Raw genomic sequence first — 19,047 nt, 5'->3', positions numbered from 1 at the left:
GTTGTGAGGGGGATATCTCCACAAAGCTGAAATGTACAGAAATGTGAAAGGTAAGTTTTCCCAAGGCTACTTGCTTCCTGAGGTCTGAACATAGAAGCAGGGAGTAGCAGCTGAAGTTTGCCTCCTATGAGATAACAGAGACTAAAAGTACTCTGGAACAGGAGGATCAGAAACAAGATCTTCTGCTTAGAGCCCTAGGGTGGGGCTCTCAAGGCTTGAAAGGAGCCTAGGGAAGAAAAAGCGGCTGCTGCACAACTTGCTGGCAGATGGCCCCTGTGCACTGTAGGCCTAGAGAGGTGAGGCATATAGACAGAGAAAACAGAAGCAATGCCAAACTATCCTGCTGACATTTTGTCACTGGATCCAATATATCTCCATTTTTTACCAGGTCCAATACTGAAGATGTGGGTAGATTTAACAACAAAAACCACCACACAGGGAGATGTGAGCGCAGCAGGGATTTGGGGGGGGTGGGGGGGAGGGTCGGAGATGAGAAAAGAGAAAACCAGAAAACTTCCTCCTCAGTGATCTTACAAATTAAAATTTCAAAATGCATGAAGAAATTAAATGCTAAAAATGATACTAAACAAAATTAACAATTATAACTTGAATTCTCTCCAGATGAAACTTATTTTATAGAACAGTCAGAGGTTTTAAAATAAGCATATTGAGGATGTTCAGAGAAACAAATGAAGGCATTAAAACAGAATAAGAAATTATGAAACAGAATAGGCAGAAATAAAATAAGAACAGGTGGATATGAACAAAATTAGAAATCTTAGAAATTAAAAATATGTAGTCATTGAAATATTGAAAAAGACAGGGAGAAAAGTTTAGACTAGACATGGTCGAAAAGTGAATTTATAAATGCAAGTTACTTGTAGGGACCTCAGAATCAGTGCAGTAAGGCAAAATTATAAAAAGTTATGAAAAATCAGTTAATAGCCATGGAGGGCCACTTGAGAGAATCCAATAGTCACCTAATAGAAATTCTTGAAGAAGAAAGCCCGAGGAATAAGGGAAAAGCAATATTTAAAGAGAAAATATGCCAATAATTTCTCAGAATTAAAGAAAGACATAGATTCTCAGGTAGAAATATACTCAGAGTACCAGGCAGGGTAAATAGAAATAAATTCACACCTACATACATCAAAGTGAAAAATACAGGATGTTAAGATTAAAAAACAATCTTGAAACCTATCAAAAAAAGGTAAGTTATCAAAAACAAATAATGGAAGACTTCTCATCAGCAACTATGTATGTCAGAAAACAATTTTTAAAAATCTTCAAAGTACAAAGGAACATCTTCCTCAAACTAAAATTTATACCTAGCCAAACTATTATTCCAGAGAAAGTCAAAATAAGGACATGTATAGATTAAGAGGATTGCCCAAGGACTCTCACTAAAATAGCTATTAAAGGATTCACTTTAATAAGGTAACACAGGAGGGACGCCTGGGTGGCTTAGTCAGTTAAGCGTCTGCCTTCGGCTCAGGCCATGATCCCAGGGTCCTGGGATGGAGTCCCGCATCGGGCTCCCTGCTCTGCGGGGAGCCTGCTTCTCCCTCTGCCTCTGTCTCTCTCTCTCTCTCTCTGTCTCTCATGAATAAATAAATAAAATCTTAAAAAAAAATAAGGTAACACAGGAAATCTTGGGATATAACAAGCAGGAGAACACAAAATGTCATATACTGTGTAGGAAAAGTAAATTATCTCAGTGCTATTACTAATTCATTGTTTTTCTTTTTTTTGCAACAGTTTAACTTAGAAGTCTAAATAATAATAACTAGGTGGTGACAGGGCAGTGTTCAAAAGGTGGTTAAAACATGTTTACATATGGATAACCCATTGTCTCAGCACCATACCACAACTAGTCTATCTTTTTTTTTTTTTTTTTTTTTTTATTTGAGTAATCTCTACTCCCAATGTGGGGCTCGAACTCATGACCCCGACATCAAGAGTCACATGCTCTACTGACTGAGCTAGCCAGGTGCCTCAACTAGTCCATCTTTTATTCCACTTATTAAGAAGGCTAATTTTGTCAAATGCTGTAGATTTTGTAAGAAAATATATCATCAAATGTATATCCAAAGGGTCACCAGTTTAGGTTAGAAATAAAATCAATAGCATCCAAATCTGTAGATGGAGCCAGAGGAAGGCAGGTAATACATAAAACATAATGCCAAAAAAGGCAGGACAAGAGAAAAAAAAAAGAAGATGAATGATAGAGCACAAATATGGTGGTAGGTATTTATCCAAATATACCAGTAATTATAATAAATATAGATTAGATTCACCTGTTACAATACATGAATTATTAGATTTTATTAAAAAAACAACAGGTGACAGTGTTTCCAAAAGATTACCACAAAAGGGAAAGGGAGAAGGATATCTCCCTAGTAATTATAAAGATAATATTAAAATTAAGATTTATTAGAAATAAGACAGTATGGAGTGAATGCCGAGTAAGTATGGTAGACCAATGGAATAATACAGAGAGCTCAGAAACAGATTCTGTATACAGGAAAATTGCTATATGACAGACATGTAATTGCCAATAAGTGGGAGAAAGGATGTACTAGTTGTTGTATGGTGCTGAGACAATGGGTTATCCATATGTAAACAAAAAATTAAATCTCTAAGTCATATTATGCACAAAGATCAGTACTAAATGAGATAAAGACCCCAAGTATGACACAAAACTTAGAAGTAAGTACAGAAGAATATGATATCCAGGTAGGGAAAGATCTCTTAAATAAGTTACAAAAGCAAAGCTCATAAAGCAAGAGGTCGATTAATTTAACCCCATTAAAGTTTTTAAAATCTTCCATGTAAAAGTACATTATTAATTAAAAAAGAAAAACACCCACACAAGCCACAGTCTGGAAGAAGGTATTTGCAATGCATATAAGTGACAAAGTATTGATATTCAGGATAATAAAGAACTATAAATCAATAAAAAGAAATGACAACCCAATGGAAAATGGAAAAAGGATATGAAAAGTCAATTCACCAAAGAAGAAACCAAAGTGGTCAATAAACATATGAAAATATACTCAACTCCATCAGTAATCAGGGAAACAAATATTATAAGAACAATGGGATATCATTTCACATTTATCATGATGACAAATTGTGTAAGTCTGACAATTCCAAGTATTGAGGATTCAAGGAAGTGGAAACCCTTATACTTTGCTGCTGGAAGTATATATTTGTTCAACTACCTTAGAAAATAATTGGCCATTACATAGTAAATTTGAAGATGTACATAATCAATAATTCCTCTCCTAATTATATGCCCTTATACACAAGGAGACAGGCACAAAAATGCCCTTTGTAGTATCGCTTGCAATTGTAAAAAAACCTGGAAATAGGCCTAAATTATGATCAATAAGGTGGATAAATCAATTGTGATATAATCATATGTGAAATACTATATGTCAGTTAAAATGAATAAACCAGAGGTACATGAATCTACCTGAATCAATCTCTACAATATAGTAATGATTAGGGGGAAAGTCATGGAATGCCATTTACAGTGTGACATCATTTAGAGTAATTTGTAAAAGAATACCAGTTATACCTATTATATTTTTGTATATAGAGATATGGAAAAAACATTGAATTTATTATAGTGGTTATTTATAGGGTGAAGGGAGAAAGTTGCAATCAGGTAAGAGTATAGAAAAGTCTCAACTAGATTTATAAATTTTTTAAATAGGGGGACTCTCTGGCGTAGATGGTACTAATGGTAACACACGGCACACAGTAATGCATGGCACAAATGGGTATTTGTCTGGCACACCGGAATGAGGCCACCACCTTGGGGGCTCCAGCTGTCCAGGTCCTCCCTGTGTCCCTGAGAGGTAAGTGGATCAATATCTCACAAGTGCATCTCTCATAATATCACACAAAGGCAGCCTACCTGCAGCATACCAGTGCGCCCCAACACACCGTTTGGGAAGCTTTGACCCAGGAGGTATTTTTTTTCACATCTAAAAGTGGGCAAAATTATAAACCATTCCAAAATCTGGCAGTGCTTAGCATTTTGCAGTTCTACAGCTCTTCAAAAGGAGTACACTTAGAGTCACAATTACTCTGCTTGAATTTATGCAGCAGCAATTAGGAACAGAAAGAGCTAGTACAAAAGAAGTGCAGTAAACAGGGCTTGAAGACATATCAAGAACCCCCTCCAATTCATACATCAGCATCATATCAGGGTGTGACCAGATGAGACTGGAATGTGGAAGCAGGCAATCTGGGTTCGCATAGGTAGAGTAGAATAGTACACAATTACAAAGGATAGAAACCAAATAGGATAGGACAAAGATAATCCTTCACCAACACCTTAGTGGGGAGGGATTGGTAGGTCAAACGAGTGCGCCACTCCAGTTATGTTAGCCCATGATTTGTAATTTCTACATGTGCTAATCATAATATATATATATATATGATTATGATATAATATATATGTGTATATATATATATATATATATATTAAACATAGCTCATCTATAGAACAGATGAAACATTTTTCAAACCACTTCATCTCTGTTCTTCTAAAGTCCCAAGCTCAAAAAGCTCTATCAGGTGGAAATACAGTAAGGTCACCTGAACTGGCTAGATCCAACTTACATTTGTAGTCACTGCCTTATACCTCAGTGACTGAGACCAGATAAACTAGTGTTTGTGCTGAGAGAGTGCCTGCAGAAGGCAATTTCTCAACCTCTTTGTAAGTGGCACCAAGATACAGCATGGCAAGCTTGGTAAAAGGCAGAGATAACATGGTATGGCCATACTGGACACCAACACATTGAAATGGCCTCCATACTTATCAGTAATTAGCCACTCCTAGAGCCCCCAACCTGCCATGTGACCAGTCTGCCACATGTACCCCTCCCCCAGGATCCCATCTCCCCACAGTCCAGTAAACAATGTGTTAATGCCTAACACAGCAGAGGGTCACCAGGGCTGTTAAATATTTTGAACAGATGAAGATGACCCACCACCCCCATTCTTGAATGCTCACTAACCCTGCTAGCATCATCATCCTCTTGGACCCCAAAAGAGAATAACATCTCTTGTTGGCCAGTTTTGCCTCAAGTTCCCAAACCAAAATAAAATACCTCTCTGGCAGGATTGAACTACTCAACCCACTCTCTAGGCTAGATGCCAGGTGTCGGGGGGAAGAAAGGACCTTTTAATCCCATGGCCACAGCTTTGTTGGGGAACTTGACTTTCCCCTAAAGCAAGAGACAAGAGTTATTTTGACCCCGAGCACAGAAGACCAAACCTGGTCACTTTCTCAGACTAGTCCCTCATGAGCCATCCTTCCTCCATTCCATGCCCCTTTCCAGGCAGTTTCCCTGTTCCCCATGATTTCAAAACTTATTTCTCATAAGACCAGGACAATTCCTTGACACTTAGGTCTATCGAATGATCTGGGGAGAACCTGGCCCTGGAATATGTAGCAACATCAGAGTATCAACCCTGCCATCTGCAGAGTCAAGAGGAAGCAGCACAGACCTGGGAGGGAGGAAAAAAAACTGCCCAAGGGGCAGAGGATGGAGGGAGAAGGGTTATTCATGGCGCCAAGAATTCTGCTGTTCATCCAGGGAATCAAAGGAGGAGGGCAGGAGTCGCATTTGCTTAGGCCACCAGGCATTGCTCTGGGAAATAAGGGAAAAGCCAAAGCAGAATGGCCGCACCTACTCACCGGGGCTGGTTATTGTCAGGAGGTCAAGCTGCCGCTGTTGCTGCAAAAGAAAACACATTGTGAGATCATGGAATTGAGCCAGAGCCAAACTGTGCTTAGCAGCTCAGGGTGGACACACAGAAGGGATGTTCAGACACACAGAGCAGGGTATAAGGTGGAGAAAAGGGTGCTCACTCACAATTCTGCACAGAGGCATCGCACCCTAGAGACAAAGGGAGTGGATGGCCTTTTCGTTCATACTTCCATAGTCAGAAGTGAGAGGCCTTAGAGGTCTTCCAGTCAAATCTATTCTATACTTAGAGAAAGGCCATAGGCTCATTCTTCTGCACCAGTCTTTGTTCACACTGGCCACACTGGTTAAGTGTCTCATATCCTGGCAATCATCTCTGCCTTGGGTCCTTATATCACTGTCACCCTCCTTATATTCCTTTTTAACCAAGATATTCCTGGGCTGGTTTATTGTTTTAATTTGCTCAGCAACGCTATGACAATCTTAGTTACTGATGATCAAACCATTCCTTCTCTAACTGAATCCTCATCTCTTTGTATGGTATACAACGATCATAGCAAATATCTGTCTGGCACACTGGGTCATATGGACGAGGCTGCTTGTGTTTGGAGGCAACTGGCCCTGGCTAACCCAAGGGCTGAGGAGATCAATAGCTCAGTAGGCTTGCCACACATCACAGCGTATCTACAGGGAGGCTCTGTCCTGAATTGGATGTCATGGAAACCTGAGGATGGAGAAGTTGATATTGGAGGCTGGGGGTGGGGCAGTGAGCAATTCTCCTAGAGACTTAAGTCAGGATTCCTTAAGCCCCAGATGACTTCTTTCTCTTTTCTACACTTGATTTTCCATAAATAGTCCCTGGAAATCTATTTTTGTTTTTTTTTTGTTTTTTTTTTCTCAAAAGGGGTTCAAACAAACTCCACTTTGAGAACCGTTGCTCTAGGCTACATATTGCAGGAGATTCTGATTATCCGGTATTTCTTCTAATGGATCCTTTGCCACATTTCACCTTATCTGTATTTCCCGCTCTATCTTGCCTCTCTCTAAGAATGGAGAACAGCTTCCTGAAATTCTGCTTAGGCAGAAATGGGAAGGCAGCAACATTTTTTGAGCAACAATTATAGGCCAGGCACAGTACCAGGTGCTTTGATGTTTCATTTCTTTTCATATTCTTGGCAATCCTGCAGGGTCAGTATTACATGAGGTTCAGAGAGGAAAATTATCTGCCCAAGACAACATCTTCATTAAACGGCAGGGCCAGGATTAGAATTCAGTCAGTTCTAATGCTGGCTTGAAAGCCCAAAATATGACGATACACATAAACCATTACGATGGTGCCTGACGCTTAATAGCTCAAAAAGATACAGTATTGATGCTGTTGTTATTACTATAGTCCATGTGACCCTTGGTTTATATGAGCTATTTTTTCCTTTTTTCACAGAATTATGGATACTTGGTGGGGGGGCACCTGGGTGGCTCAGTCGGTTAAGGGGCCAACTCTTGATTTCAGCTCAGGTCATGATCTCAGGGTCCTGGGATGCAGCCATGTGCTGGGTTCCATGTTCAGAGGGAGTCTGCTTGAGATTCTCTCTCTCCCTCTCCCTCTGCCCCTCCCCCCACTCGCATGTGCTCTCTCTCTCACTCTCTCTCAAATAAATAAATCTTAAAGAAAAAAAAGAATCATGAATACTTGGAGCTCAAAGGTCATTGAGTTTGACCTGCTATCAGGACAGGAATCCCCTCTGCAATGGCCCCACCAGTTGTATGAACTGCTTGTTTCATCCCTTTTCTTGATGGGGAACTCACTAGTTCTTATCAGTTTGTTAGCTCTCCTTTGAGCAAGGGTTAAAAGCAGCTTCCTATGACATCATCACTGTTTCTAGTTGCCTCAGCCCATGACAAGAGTTTGGACCTCTGCAGATCTGTGTCTTCTCTCCAGGCTAAACATGCCCAGTTCCTATGTCCTTTCCTCATAAGACCCGGGCTCAAATCTCCTTGCCCTCATGGTCTCCTTCCTCCTCTATTTAACTTTGATCTGTCTCAGTCAAAAGCTCTTTAAAATCTCTCTACCTCTTACTTCAATGACTTCTCATGAACCTCAAAGCAGATCTCCATCCCCTCATGGACTTCTCAATCAACATCACTGTTTTCCTGCCAGCTCATAACTCATTCCAGTTGACATTTTCAAGCAAATAATGCAACTCCAAGATGTCACTGACCTACATTGTGAACACACATCCTCCCTCTGAAAAGAAACACACACCCACACATGGGCTAGAAGGAATGCTGGAGCCAGACCGCCTCCCTCCCAAACACAGAACCAGGCCAGTAGTACAATTGGCTCAAGCTGCCTTTGCCAAGGCCAACCTGTGTGGCTCGGCACTTCTCTCATGCATGAGGGAAGAATACAATGCGTCCTTCTATTTTTCCATAAGCTTGACTTTGTGGTGACTGTGCTTGGTGAAAGAAGTTTATTTATCTGAGAAGAGTCTATTTCTTAATTAAGAGCTATCTCTAAATGGTGACTCTGTGTCCAGGCTCCCGCAGAGAAAAAAGAGAAGAAAACCTGACAGGAGGCAGACAGATGTGGGTTTGTGTCTTGGCTTCTCTGTGGAGTTTGGATAACTTAACTGTATGTCTCTGGCCTCAAACTTCGCACCTGTAAAATGAGGGTGAGTGAAATACCTTCAGGGATAGGGAATCAAATGCAACCAGGTACCATGCTTGTGGGCTCCCTCTTCTGGTGTAAAGTGTTCCCTGAGAATCCCTGTAGACAGAACACTGGGGGCTCAAAAGACAGAGTCAGAACGTAGAAGGGGCCAAATTTTCAGCTCTCTTCTCACATTACAATTTTCAGTGGATGTGTGTCTTCCTCACTAGTTGGAGAGCATCTTAAGGGCCTAGAAGATGTATTGTTCAGTCCATGGCATACAGTAGCCCTCCATAAGCACTTGCTAAATTCAATGAAGCATTCCTGGAATCCACATTATCCTTTTACCCACCCCCCATGCCTTTGCTCATGCTATTCTCTCTGCTTAATCTTTCGTGATCTTCTGTCTTCTGGGAGGTCTCCCCTCACTGCTCGAGACGTCCATGACATCTTTTCTGCATGACAACTTCCAAACCTAACCTCCGTCTGTCCTTTGAACAGAATAGTTCCCACTTTGTTCTTCTAATGTATCTTGTAAAGCCAGCCTTTTGTATCATGCTCTGTTTTTAACTTTCTGTTTCTTCTGTTTCCCTCATGAGGTCCTTACTCGAGGATAAGACTCATTTCATCACTCTATCTCTAGTGCCAGCACAAAGGTCTGGAAGGAATGTTTGAGGTCATCTGGTTCAAATGATTCAACTGTTTTGTCTTTCCCTCTGCTATGGCCCTGTTAGGTAGGAATTCATCAGCATGGAAAGCAACCATGCCCCCTCTATAGGACTTTCCTCTGCCACGTCTTTAGGCTTTCTTGCCTTTATGATTTTGTTCCTATCATCTCCACAGCCAGCAATCCTGGCTATCCACCTCCTGTGGGAGACCTTCCTTCTTTTGCTCCCACCCACAGGATCACTGTCTCTCCTGGACTCTAGCAGCTCCTACTGTCTGTACCACTCCTGTGGTGATGAATTAAATCCAACCTGGTGACAAGCCCGTTTAACCTACAGTTCACAGACATATGTGTGCACCACCTAGTGGCCTAAGCAGATAAGTGTAGGCTATTGTTTAACCTGTAGCTCTTTTTTTTTTTTTAAAGATTTTATTTATTTATTTGACAGAGACAGAGAGCGAGAGCAGGAACACAAGCAGTGGGAGTGGGAGAGGGAGAGCAGGCTTCTCGCCGAGCAGGGAACCCGATGTGGGACTCGATCCCAGGACCCTGGGATCACGACCTGAGCCGAAGGCAGATGCTTAACGACTGAGCCACTCAGGCGCCCTAACCTGTAGCTCTTAAGATAGGACTGCAAAATCTGCCTGTTCTACATGTAAATCAGAATGAAAAAAAAAAAAGAAAAATTCTTGCAGGGTACCTTCAAGAATCACTGTGCAACATGTTTTACCTGAGAAACTGGAATATCCAAATAATTCTCTCAAAGTCCTTCAAAAATAAAAGGAATGGAATGAAAGATAAATTTTTCATTACTAAATAGTCTGCCTAGTATCATTTGGGATTGCCAATGAAAACTGTATGGCATTTTTTAAAAATTAGGGCGCATGATTTGTGTATGTAATGTACAATCTGTTACATATGGAGGGGGGCATGTTGGACATAAAGAACTACCAAAGTATAATTAGTTACCAACTGAGAGAGATAAGGGTCTTTTATATGGAGAGGATATAGGATCTAATGGCTTGGATGGTAGAACATGCAATGTTAGCTGGAGGAAATGAAGTTGGCTAGCTGGGCAGCAGGTTTGGTAGGTTGACAGGGTCTGCTGGCTAAGAGCTGACCAGCTGACCCACTAGCTGACCATAAGCTACTGTCTCAGGAAGGCAAGGCCTTCACATGTGTGGTAGCAGTAGTGTGTGCCTCTGTGTATGTGTGTGCGTGTGTGTGTGATTTGAGGGGTGTTAGAGGAGAATGTTCCTTCTAGGTGAAGGAATTCCAGGCCTCCACAGACAGAAATGTGTCCAATTGTGCCTGTATGGTATTCCATGAACTCCTGGAAGAGTGTGGGTAAGCCAGACCCAGGTCTATTAGGAGTTGATGTATAGACTCTTGTCTGTATGAATGTATGAGCCTTGAATCCAGCCTTCCTTGATAAAAGTGTTGTCTTACGGACCTTCAGAAGAAACCCACTTCTGTGTTTAACTACCATGTGTAAATGCTGAGTCATGACTGGATAAAGACCATGAGTGTTGGGGGTTCCAAGGTCAACAGGAACAATCTCCGAATTTGGTGCCAGCCAGGGATGGCCAGAGTATCTAGAGTGGATGCTGAGGGAACTGTTGGCCAGCATACTTGCTCCAGGAGTTATCCTGATTCCCCCATTCATCCACTGGAAGCTGTCTTGTTAATGCAATGTCACTCCACCTCTGGTCCCAGATAACTGCCCCAAGGGTGGAAATACTGAAAGGTAGGCGAATTAGAAACCTTACCCAGACCAATGGAACAGAATAGAGAGCCCAGATATGGACCCTCAACTCTATGGTCAAATAATCTTCGACAAAGCAGGAAAAAATATGCAATGGAAAAAAGACAGTCTCTTCAATAAATGGTGCTGGGAAAATTGGACAGCCACATGCAGAAGAATGAAACTTGACCATGCTCTAACACCATACACAAAGATAAACTCAAAATGGATGAAAGACCTCAATCTGAGATAGGAATCCATCAAAATCCTAGAGAACATAGGCAATAACCTCTTTGACATCGGCCACAGCAACTTCTTTCAAGATACATCTCCAAAAGCTAGTGAAACAAAAGCAAAAATGAACTTTTGGGACTTCATCAAGATAAAGAGCTTCTGCACAGCAAAGGAAATAGTCAACAAAACAGAGAGGCAACCCACAGAATGGGAGAAGATATTTGCAAATGACACTACAGATAAAGGGCTGGTATCCAAGATCTATAAAGAACTTCTCAAACTCAACACCCAAAAAACAAATAATCAAGTCAAAAAATGGGCAGAAGACATGAAAAGACACTTCTCCAAAGAAGACGTACAAATGGCTAACAGACACATGAAAAAATGTTCATCATCATTAGCCATCAGGGAAATTCAAATCAAAACTACACTGAGATACCACCCTACACCAGTTAGAATGGCAAAAATGGACAGGGAAAGAAACAACAAATGTTGGAGAAGTTGTGGAGAAAGGGGAACCCTCTTACACTATTGGTCGGAATGCAAGTTGGTACAGCCACTTTGGAAAACAGTGTGGAGGTTCCTCAAAAAATTAAAATTAGAACTACCCTATGACCCAGCACTTGCACTCCTGCGTATTTACCCCAAAGACACAGATATAGTGAAAAGAAGGGCCATATGCACCCCAATGTTCATAGCAGCAATGTCCGCAATAGCCAAACTGTGGAAAGAGCCGAAATGCCCTTCAACAGATGAATGGATAAAGAAGATGTGGTCCATATATAGAATGGAATATTACTCAGCCATCAGAAAGGATGAATACTCAACTTTTACATCAACATGGATGGGACTGGAGGAGATTATGCTAAGTGAAATAAGTCAAGCAGAGAAAGTCAATTATATGGTTTCACTTATTTGTGGAACATAAGGAATAGCATGGAGGACATTAGGAGAAGGAAGGGAAAACTGAAGGGGAGTATATCGGAGGGAGAGATGAACCATGAGAGACTATGGATCCGGGAAACCAACTGAGGGTTTTAGAGGGGAGGGGGTGGGGGGATGGGTTAGCCCAGTGATGAGTATTAAGGAGGGCACGTACTGCATGGAGCGCTGGGTGTTATAGGAAAACAATGGATTGTGGATTACCACATCAAAAACTAATGATGTATTGTATGGTGACTAACATAACATAATAAAATAAAATTAAAAAAAAAAAAAGAAACCTTACCCAGGAATTTTGGATCCTTTATGGGTTCAGTTTTTCTCAGTGAAAACTACTGTTGTCTCAAGTTCAAGAACCCATCTTTAAAAATTTTGTAATTATGAAAACACACATGCTTATTTTTTATAATTTTCCAAATTTCCAGAAAACTGAGAAAGTAAAAATTAATGAAATCCCACCACTGAAAGAGAACCACAGCTAGCATTTTGGTGTACTTTCTTGTCATCTTTCTTGCTTGTGTTTAATTTAATGAGATCATATTTATATCTAATAAATGACATACTTTTTAATCTCGTACAACATTATACTTTTTGTCCTAGGCCGAGTCTTTGTTCTGAAGTATGAGAGTGCAAAGCACATGTATTTCTTGTCATAACTGATATGTTTGCTCTTAAAACTGGTTTTGTTTCTAGTGCCTTTTTCAGGGAAGGTGCCATTAATCAGCAAGATAATCAATAGAATACCATGTGGTTATTTTGTTACAAGGAGGCAGTTTGAAAAGCCCAGCAACTGCAGCCTTGTGATGTAGACAAAGTCCTCTGAATCTGGGGAGACTTCCAGGCACTATCCAACCAGGAAGATATTCTTTTTTCACATCTGGAGCCCCTCTCACTGCAGTTACAGAAAGCATTTTGTAGAAAGAGTCAAACTCAAAATGAGACAAAGGTGTGAATCTTGATTCTATCATCGCTGAGCCACGTTTTCCTAGGCATGCTGCTTAAGCTAGCTGGCAATTAGGTACCTCATCCATAAAAAGAGTGTAGACCGACTTCCAGGCACCTACCAGGAAGGAGAAGCCGAGAAAAAGAGAAAGAATCTCTCTGGACATGGGCCTAGGGGTGGGAATACACCAGGCAGAGTGGGGAGCACATGGGCTGAAAGCCAGGATTTTGGAGTGTTGGCTCCAGCTCTGCCCTCCCTCAGGCTGAGACTTTGGGCTTCTCACCATATGGCACCTACTCTTTTACAACAGCCCCTTAACTGGCTTCCCTACTTCAAGTCTTGTCTCTTCCATTAGTGTACAATGCAGCCGCACCTGGAGTGAACTTTCTAGAATGCACATCTTAAAACTCATCAGGGTTCCTACAGGAAAAAGTGTAACCTTTGAGCTGTTATTGGACAACTTCCATGATCCGGTTCCTGCCTTCTAGCTCCTGTTCTCTCGGGCTCTGAGTTCCAGCCATGGTGAACCACTTCTAGTGTCCCAAATTTGTTGTGCTCTCCCCTTTTCTTGGATCAATGATCCTGCACCCAACCTGCTTTGCCTGGTCAATTCCTACTTGTTACCCAGCTCTTGACAAGCATGCCACCTCTTCTGTAAAGTCTGTCTAGACCTGCCAAGGCTGACTGGATCTTGGGGAGATCTAGGGGAGAATGTTCCTTCTCAGGCTTCCACAGATGGATATGTGTCCAATTGTGCCTGTATGGTATTCATGAACTGCTATGCCCCTGACCTTCCCCATCAGAGCACCATCACACTGCATTTCCCTGGCCTATTTACTCCTCTGTCCTCTCCACTGGCTGTGTGATCTCCCTGTTCCCCCGAGGGCAGGGGCTGTGGCATCATTACTTCTCTCCCCTCAGGCACTAGCCCAGTGTCTGACCAATAGATGATGTTCCATAAAGATCTGCTGCTCACTACCAGAATGACAACTAGACAGGGTCCTACTGAATTGGGCATCAGAAGAGGTCTTTAGTTTTGTTCCCCTCTCTCCCAGTAGACACACACGTTGGTCCCATAATTTTTCTCAGAATCCTCTGATTCTGCCTTGGGGACCTAGGGATTGGACCACAGAGACTTTGGCTTTCTTCATCTGGATGGGTAATTATGAGGCTATGGTTAAAAATGGACTTTTCATTTTGGTCACGAACTGCATTGCAATTACTTCTCAGAATGAGAAAGGGACGTGGTGTTCTGGGAGCTCAGGGGCTGGTTTGATGTGTGGGGTTCTGCGTGGTAGAAGAGAATAGTCGCTGATTATGTGTTCTGTTTTGCTTTCTGTGTTTCGTGCAGAATAGCTATTTGGGGAAAAGTCAGTCTTTCATGGCATAGACTGGAGATGATTTAAACAAGAGCATCAGTATCCCTGTGCATTCTCCTATCACTCCAGAAGCCGGCCATCCTGGGGAAGACCTGAGGATCAACACCCTCCGGAAACAGGGGTCACAGGGCCACAGGCACACATTTGGATTCAGGGCTCAGGCCCTCTTTTCCTGCAACCTTACTTCCCTGTTCAGTTGCTCTCCTCCATAGCCATAGTCATTTTCAAAGCATCTAGGGCTCTCCTGCCCCCTCCCTGCCCTACCCCAGGCAGAGCCTGCTCCCAGAAAAGTATTTCACATGCCATTGGCCCTCTCTAAACTCACTGCTTCTGATCTCTCTTATTCCAGTCTAGCGTCCTCCCTGGCTGCAGGCTTGATCATTCTAAAATTAAATTTCGCCTTTCTTAGAATAATTTAATGATCCACATTGTATTTCTAATAAAGAGTAGATTTCTTAGCATGGCATTCAAGAAGGGTTTGAAAAATCTCCGTGGGTTTTATGTGCTATTTGAAAAAGCAGTTTTTATATTTTAATATAAACTTACATTTGGAAAACAAACAAAAAGTTACCTATTATGTTCAGAACCAAACTCCAGATAATAAAAGTGGGCCTAATCATGTGGGTCAGTGTCATATATAGAAGACTGACTCTCACCTGGCAGGGGAAGGAGTGGGGAGAACCAATCCCCTCTGAGGAAAAGGAGCAGGGATTATGAAAGTTTGTAAACCACCGTCTCAAGGCCCTGAGCTCATGCCCACACCCCACTGAAGTGCGATCCCTGCCTTCTATTTACCTGACCATACCGCTTACCACCGCCTTCCCTGGCTCACCAGCCCCACCTCCTGCCCTCGACATGGCCCTCTTTCCACTTCTCATACTAAACAACGGCTGGGTGACACGGCTTTCCCAGATAGCACTGTGCACTCACTCTTTGGCCCTTCACTTATTTATTTGTTAGTTAATTCAATAAACATGAATGGAGCATCTACTCTGTGCCAGGCATGTTCCTGAGGATAGGGCAAGAGAGAGACAGTCTCTGTGTTCAGAGATAGCTAATAGCGAAATGGAAAAGACAGACATATTAAGCAAATAATGATACAATATGAATTAATCTCAATTATAGTAAGTTCTCTAAAGAAAATTAGGAGGAAAGGTACTATGACTGGGTTCAAAGTATCCTCAAGCCTCACCTGGCCCACCGGCTGATGTCCAGATACCACCCCTGGGCACCCCCCAACCCCATCACATTCTAGGGGAACCCGAGCAGTGGCTGAGGCTCAGCTTCCCTTCGGGTACCTGCTCCCATCAGGATAATAAAAAATGCATTAGCATTTTACTCAGAGAGAGAGCGAGCCTCACTCAAGGTGGAAACCGAATCCCCCAACTCGGGGTTAAATTCAGCTGGAAGTAGAGTGGGGTGGCAGACAAAAGCTGGGGCTGCACATGGGAGATTGCTTCCATGTATTTCGCTGAGTGGTTTCTGCTCTCGGAGCTTCCTGCTATTGGAAAAGTCAGGCATGCACGTGGCTTTCATCCCCAGGGCAGCTTAAAGGAGCATTTTAGTTCAGCCTCTGGCAGCCTGCACAAGGCAGGGAGAGCGGAAATGGAGAGGAGCACAGGAAACTGCAAAGCCATTTTGGAAGCAGGATTAGGAGCAGCGGCGGCGGCCATTTGCTGAGCACTTACTATGTGCCAGCGCTCGGCACCTTCTGAGGCAGCCACTGTTACCCCTTTTTACAGATGAAGAAGATGAGGGCCAAGACGTTGGAGTACTTGCCCAAGCTCCCAGCTACTAAGGGGAAGAGCCTAGATTCAAACTGATACTGTTGACCTCTGAAGCCTGTGCTCGGGTTAGCCGTGAGAGCAGTTAGTTGTGAGAAATGAGGAAAATACTTTGGCTGATTTCCCGGGTTTGTAGGCGAAGGAGCAGTAGGGGCTGTGGTGGGTGATGCTATAGAACTGGAACAGCCTCTGCACACAGGGTTAGTGGTAGAAGCTACCACGGACTGTGTGCGGGACCTTCTGTACTTTCCCTTCGTTGTGTTCACGGTTTGAAATTCTACATTTACCTGTATGTTTTTTGCAAAGATTTTTTATTTTTTAAGTAATCTCTACACCCAATGTGGGGCTCGAACCCACAACCCTGAGATCCAGAGTCGCACGCTCCACCGACTGAGCCAGCCAGGCGCCCCCATTTAGCTGTGTTTATATTTGATTAGTCATTCTGATTACACTCTAGACTCCATGACAGGAAGGGTGGGGTTTAGCATTCCTGGCAGAGCGGACTGTGTCTTAAATATGTGTTCAAAGATCACATATGGAAGGGTAGATCAGGTTTTTAAGAGGGCGGGATAAACAGCTGAAACCCTCACTCCTGCTGGAGAGAAATGTCACGTCTCATCCTGAAACCCCACAGTTAGAGGGGGACTTGTGCTAAAGGACTTCACCAGCAGAGCTCTGGAGGCAAGAGCTGTGCATCAAGAAACAGCAAGAGGAAGGCTGTTCCAGTCATGACCCAGAAGGTTCCCTGCCAGATCATTTCTTCCCTACCCTCTGCTCCCTCCAGGCTCTATGAGGTCATGTGGGCACCCACAGGAACAGACATGGCCTCTAAAGTGATGGCGCAGCTCAAGGCTGGAGAGGATGTATACATAGCTGACAGATGCCCCCCCCCCCCCCACCGCCCAGGGCACCCATGGACCTCAGAGCACCCAGTATTGATTTAATAGTGTCTCACATTATAATTAGGTGTTTACATACTAGCGTGTTTTTTTTCCCCAACTCCTTCTCTCCTCTCTTCATCTCTTACCCCCTGTCTTCTCCTCCAAGGTCAGGAGCTGCGTATTTTTCATCTCTCTCTATTCTCCCTGTTCTGCCTTCTGATAGGGCCTCGAGAAGTCTGTTGGAGATGTACCATTTTATATCATTACCAGAGCAAGTTACGTGATTAGAAATTCTCTTTCTTCATAGGTTTTGAGCAACTCACAACTTTCTTTTACAGGATCAAACTTCAGAGTTTAAAAGATATGCCTTTGAGGCCCTCAATTTATACTTTAAAACTGTGCTTACTCTTCATCCTTAAGGTCACTGAGATGCAGCATGAGTGAAGCTATCCCGTTCACAGCCTCTGGGGTGTCAGAGCAAGGAGCTTTGGAAATCACCTAGCCCAACTACTTTATGTCAAAGCAAAGTAGACCGAGTCCACGGAGGGCAAGGGAGCAGCCCGAGGTCACCTGCCACATTGTTCCGTCTTGTTTGCTTGCATGCCTCCTTCAGTGGAGTGAAAAGAAGAGATCTATGTCTACAGCCCAGTGCCTAGAAAAGCACAGATGCCTAGAAAAAAATTAAGGAAAGCAAGGGAGCGGGGTAGGGGAATAGAGGCAGGGGAGGGTTTTGCTATGAATTTGTTCTGAGTTCCAATGTCATGTTGTTTACTTGCTTGAAATGGTTTTAACTGAGGAGTTATCAAGAGGACCTCCTTCAAGAGGCGGTAACTGAAATGGCCCTTAAAGTATAAAGGCTATTTTACTCTTCACTGGGAAAGTGGGGCCAACTTTTAAGAAAAAAACAGGACAGGAGTCTGGACTGGGCACTAATGAGTCTGTTTGTGCTTGACATTTAGTACTTACGACTATCGGGATCTCCTGGAAACATCAACTGTTTATTTTCATATTTGGTCATTTAATATATAACTCATTCCAAAAAAGAATTTGAAGAAGCTTACAATGAAAGAATGCCACAAAATAAAAACAGTGTAACTAAAGACATGGGGAAAAAGAAAAACAAAGACAGGAGAAATTAGCTGGTGCTAGGTATGAGGTCATAACTCACAACTCATATCCTAAGATACTCTGTTCACTTGCTAGGGGTGGGGTATGAATTTGGCTCTCAGCTTTTGAACAACTTTGACATAGTGGAAAACTCAGCTACAAAATACCCAGTGTCCTAAGGGAAAAGCAAAACAAACAAATAAAACCCCAAATAAAACAGTTGAATTACAGAGTCTACCTTTCCTGACCCGAGGTGTGAGGGAAATCTTTCCTTAGGGTCCTTAGAAGGGTGTTTTGAGGCCTGGTGGATGATAGGATTTGGCCAGGTCATGCAGTGACGTACCAGGAGAGCTGTATTTGGACTCCTATGGATACTTCTTGAATAAGGCCTATGGAGCACAGACATAGGTGAAATGTGGTGGTTGTGAGAGTCCTGGGGCCAGAATAAGAAGCCACAGGTCTGTGTCATGGATAACAGCAAAGGACAGACGATGGACACAAATCTTAGCTCGTACACTCATACACCACTCATGAGTGGGATAGCTCTTAAACAGATTACAAAACCTGTCTCTCATTTCCATGTCTCTAAAATGGGGATAAGAAGAGTCTTTAAACCAAAATATGATTTCATTCAGAATTTTTATATTACAACAAACATTACTACATTATGGGATGTAATATAAAATCCACATCTTTCTTTTTTTAAACAAAACACAGGACTCAATAAAATATTAAAGTTTCAGGTTTTTGAGAGTATCAAGGTCACTCTCCCCTACTTACACAGAAGAGTTTGGAGGATCTGACTTCCTTTTTTTTTTTTTTAAGATTTTATTTATTTATTTGACACAGAGAGAGAGACAGCGAGAGAGAGAATACAAGAGGGGGAGGGGGAGGGGGAGAAGCAGGCTTCCCGCTAAGCAGGGAGCCCGATGCAGGGGGCTTGATCCCAGGACCCTGGGATCACGACCCGAGCAGAAGGCAGACACTTAA

At 42.6% G+C, this 19,047-nt stretch overlaps 1 protein-coding gene and 1 non-coding gene across 2 annotated transcripts in view; both read right to left on the bottom strand.

The window, feature by feature from the left end:
* The window catches only part of AGBL4 (AGBL carboxypeptidase 4), a 1,423,919-nt gene that overhangs the window by 308,619 nt on the left and 1,096,253 nt on the right, over positions 1 to 19,047 (bottom strand). The window contains exon 6 of the mRNA XM_064589176.1: positions 5,717 to 5,756. Within this exon, the coding sequence (XP_064445246.1) occupies positions 5,717 to 5,756 (40 nt within the window). The remainder of the gene's footprint in view (positions 1 to 5,716; positions 5,757 to 19,047) is intronic.
* Positions 16,402 to 16,474, bottom strand: TRNAQ-CUG (transfer RNA glutamine (anticodon CUG)). The gene has a single exon. It is a non-coding gene; the product is annotated as a tRNA-Gln (tRNA).

Source organism: Mirounga angustirostris, unplaced genomic scaffold (assembly GCF_029215605.1).
Source record: "Mirounga angustirostris isolate CCGP_5_RB_7025 unplaced genomic scaffold, mMirAng1.0.hap1 SCAF_4, whole genome shotgun sequence".
NCBI lineage: Eukaryota > Metazoa > Chordata > Mammalia > Carnivora > Phocidae > Mirounga > Mirounga angustirostris.
This window is presented reverse-complemented; position numbering and strand designations above follow the sequence as displayed.